The following is a 2,867-nucleotide window of genomic DNA, read 5'->3' as shown; positions in this document are numbered from 1 at the left end:
TGGGGTTAAAGTATATCAGAAAATAAATAAATCAGACTTTAATTTGCGTCGGTCCATGTGGGATTAAAGTATATCAGAAAATAAATAAATCAGACTTTAATCTACGTCTGTCCACTGGGGTTAAAGTATGTTAGAAAATAAATAAATCAGACATGAATCTGCGTCGGTCCACCGGGGTTAAAGTATGTTAGCAAATGAATAAATCAGACTTTAATCTGTGTCAGTCCATGTGGGGTTAAAGTATATTAGAAAATAAATAAATCAGACTTTAATCTGCGTCGGTCCACCTAGGTTAAAATATGTTAGAAAATAAATAAATCAGACTTTAATCTGTGTCGGTTCCCTCTTGCAATACGGCTTAACATTAATATTAACGATTGATAAAAATGCCTACTTCATAATTTCTCATTATTAGATGATTTTTAATCTAAAACTCTGGTGTAAAAGGCGATGGGTGATATGCATTACTCGAAGGAATTATAGACCTTTAATTATAAACTGCCGTTTCTTTTTTTTGCACTTTAAATATTAACCACATTTGGTACTTGAAGAACATATTTGAAAGAGAACTGGCATGAGTGACGATGCTCTTCAAGAGCAGTTCCGCTGCGTCGTGGGTGGAGTTCTTGTCAAACAAAGTCTGTGACATTAAAGATCTCGACCGTTCATCTTTAAATTACATTTAGAAATTATTCATAATCTGCTCTTTGCCGTTTCACAATAAGAAGTAAGAAAACTCATCCCTGAGCAGCCTGATGAAAACACTCTTTTAACTAAACACGGTGATTAAAAGTATTAAAAATATGAACTGTGTTTATCTTAATTTAACAGAACGAGGTGAAACTGAATTATTCTCATTGCGTTACTTGAATAAGCAAACAAAAACAAAACTAAATTTTAGATTTGACTTTGTGTTTTTTTTTTTAAATCTAAACAGCAGATTTCTTAGTAATTCTTTTCCCTGTCAGGTGCACGGTGATCTACGGGACCCCCACCATGTACGTGGACATGCTCAGCCAGCCCAGTCTGTCGAAATACGACTTGTCTTCTGTTGAATGTGGTGAGACGAAGAGCCGGGACGCGTTTCAGACACAACTTCTTACTAAATGTCAGTTTTTGCTTCAACTCTGAATGTGATTGTAGGTGTCATGGCTGGTTCTCCGTGCCCTGCAGACCTCATTAAGAAGGTCATTTCTGTAATGGGCATCAAAAAGATGACGGTGAGTACATTTTCCTCAACGTAATCCCAATTATAAATATTTAAACTCTTGTCCAAACCAAGAAAAGGTAATGAAGATGTTTTGTCTTTATTCCACAAGAACGTTCAACTTTTTATTCAAACAACTCCGTAGTTTTCTTTTTCACTTATTGCTATTGTTATTTTTTGTGTTTATTTATACATTTTAACGCATATTTGAATAAAATTTGGACTACAATGTGCTCTAGCAGCTGGTTAAGTTGCGACAATTAAAAACAACCATTTAATAAATTCTCGCAGTTCAGTTTTCAACCACCAGAGGGAGACGGATCATAAAGCACATCTTATTTTTTTAAATATTTATTGGATGTGAGCTCTTGTCATCACTTTCAAAAGTCTAAGAAATATAAAGATTCTGAATAAACTTGGAATAAGCAAACGATCTTTACACATTATCCCTTTTTTAATACAAATGTATGATTGAATTGGAATTCATCCTCTGAGAACAGGAACATGCCACAGATTCAAACTGATTCAAACTGATTCACGCCTTCTTGAAGAATCTTAAATCAGTTTGAAAGACAAAGCTTCTGTTTTCTGGCCACCTGTAAATGTTCTGTATGTTTTTTTTAAACCTTCAAGTGTCTGAAAGCTGAAAGCAGGATGTACGAGTGCTAGTTTGCCTCAGAAAAACCTCCTTTGTTCTGCATCGTAGCCGCTTCCCCGTCGTCATCGCGTCTTTGATGTAAACGGACAAAATAAAAGCAGGTTTGTGTGTAATAATAAACTTAACTAATGTTTCAGAGTAGAGTCTGTAAGCGCCGCCGGTCACCTGGACAGACTCCTTTCCTGCAGAGAGAGGAGAATAATCAGCAGTCAGATCAAACAGTCTAACCCAGGGCGATTCAACTGGGGGTCCGGGGGCCAAATCAGGCCCACGGGTGAGCTCAGTTCGGCCCACCCATGAGTTCGTTGTTAAACAAAACTAGATGTTAAACCATAAAACAAACTTACTGAACAACAGTAACTGCTGGATGTCCGGCCCCTGAGCTCTTGGCTTTCAGTAACCGTGGCCCCCTAGCCCTGCTCTAACCAAAGAGCCCAGGACCTGGACTTGGTGTACCGGATCTTATGGCCAACGTGGACTGAGTGTCACACTCAAATCAAAGTGTGAATCTAGTTTAGAGCTGAAAATGAGACGCTGAAAGAGCTAAACCACCAGACGCGCCTCAGGAATGGGGCCGTGGACTGTTGAGGCGACGCCGCTACACCTCGGGTGTTGACGGGAAGTGTTCGTGCAGCGGTTCTTTACCAGCAGCCGAGAAGCTCCAACAGTTTTAGGTTCAAGTCTTTGAGACGAGTCTCACGACTGAGACGACTTTTAGAGACTGTGACGGACGGACGGTTTAAGAAGTGAGCAGCAAGAGCAGCTAGTCGGCGTAGCATAAAAACTTTTAAAAACGTGGCTGAGCTGGAAAATCACGGCTCGTTTTGAGGCCACGGCTTGAACGTTTGTGTTTTGTTGCCGTCTTCAGCGCTTTACAATCACTGTGGCTGGTGTCCCCGCGCTTAAGATTTCATGTTCTGAGTCCTTTCTACTAGTTATCATCATCATCATCATTATTATTATTATTATCATCATTATTATTATCATCATCATTATTATTAT

General features: G+C 39.0%; 2 protein-coding genes across 3 annotated transcripts in view; one reads left to right on the top strand and one right to left on the bottom strand.

The window, feature by feature from the left end:
- Positions 1-2,867, top strand: part of acsf2 (acyl-CoA synthetase family member 2) — a 30,201-nt gene that overhangs the window by 14,018 nt on the left and 13,316 nt on the right. For both annotated transcript variants that reach the window (XM_037691664.1, XM_037691665.1), the window contains 2 exons: positions 969-1,060; positions 1,144-1,220. In XM_037691664.1, coding sequence (XP_037547592.1) covers positions 969-1,060; positions 1,144-1,220 — 169 coding nt within the window. The remainder of the gene's footprint in view (positions 1-968; positions 1,061-1,143; positions 1,221-2,867) is intronic.
- The window catches only part of chad (chondroadherin), a 7,218-nt gene continuing 6,323 nt past the window's right edge, over positions 1,973-2,867 (bottom strand). The window contains exon 4 of the mRNA XM_037691666.1: positions 1,973-2,047. The gene's annotated coding sequence lies outside the window, so the exon portion shown is untranslated. The remainder of the gene's footprint in view (positions 2,048-2,867) is intronic.

This window comes from Nematolebias whitei, chromosome 17 (assembly GCF_014905685.2).
Source record: "Nematolebias whitei isolate Nwh7 chromosome 17, NemWhi1, whole genome shotgun sequence".
Taxonomy (NCBI): domain Eukaryota; kingdom Metazoa; phylum Chordata; class Actinopteri; order Cyprinodontiformes; family Rivulidae; genus Nematolebias; species Nematolebias whitei.
The sequence above is the reverse complement of the archived record's forward strand: the minus strand, read 5'-3'. Positions and strand labels throughout refer to the sequence as shown.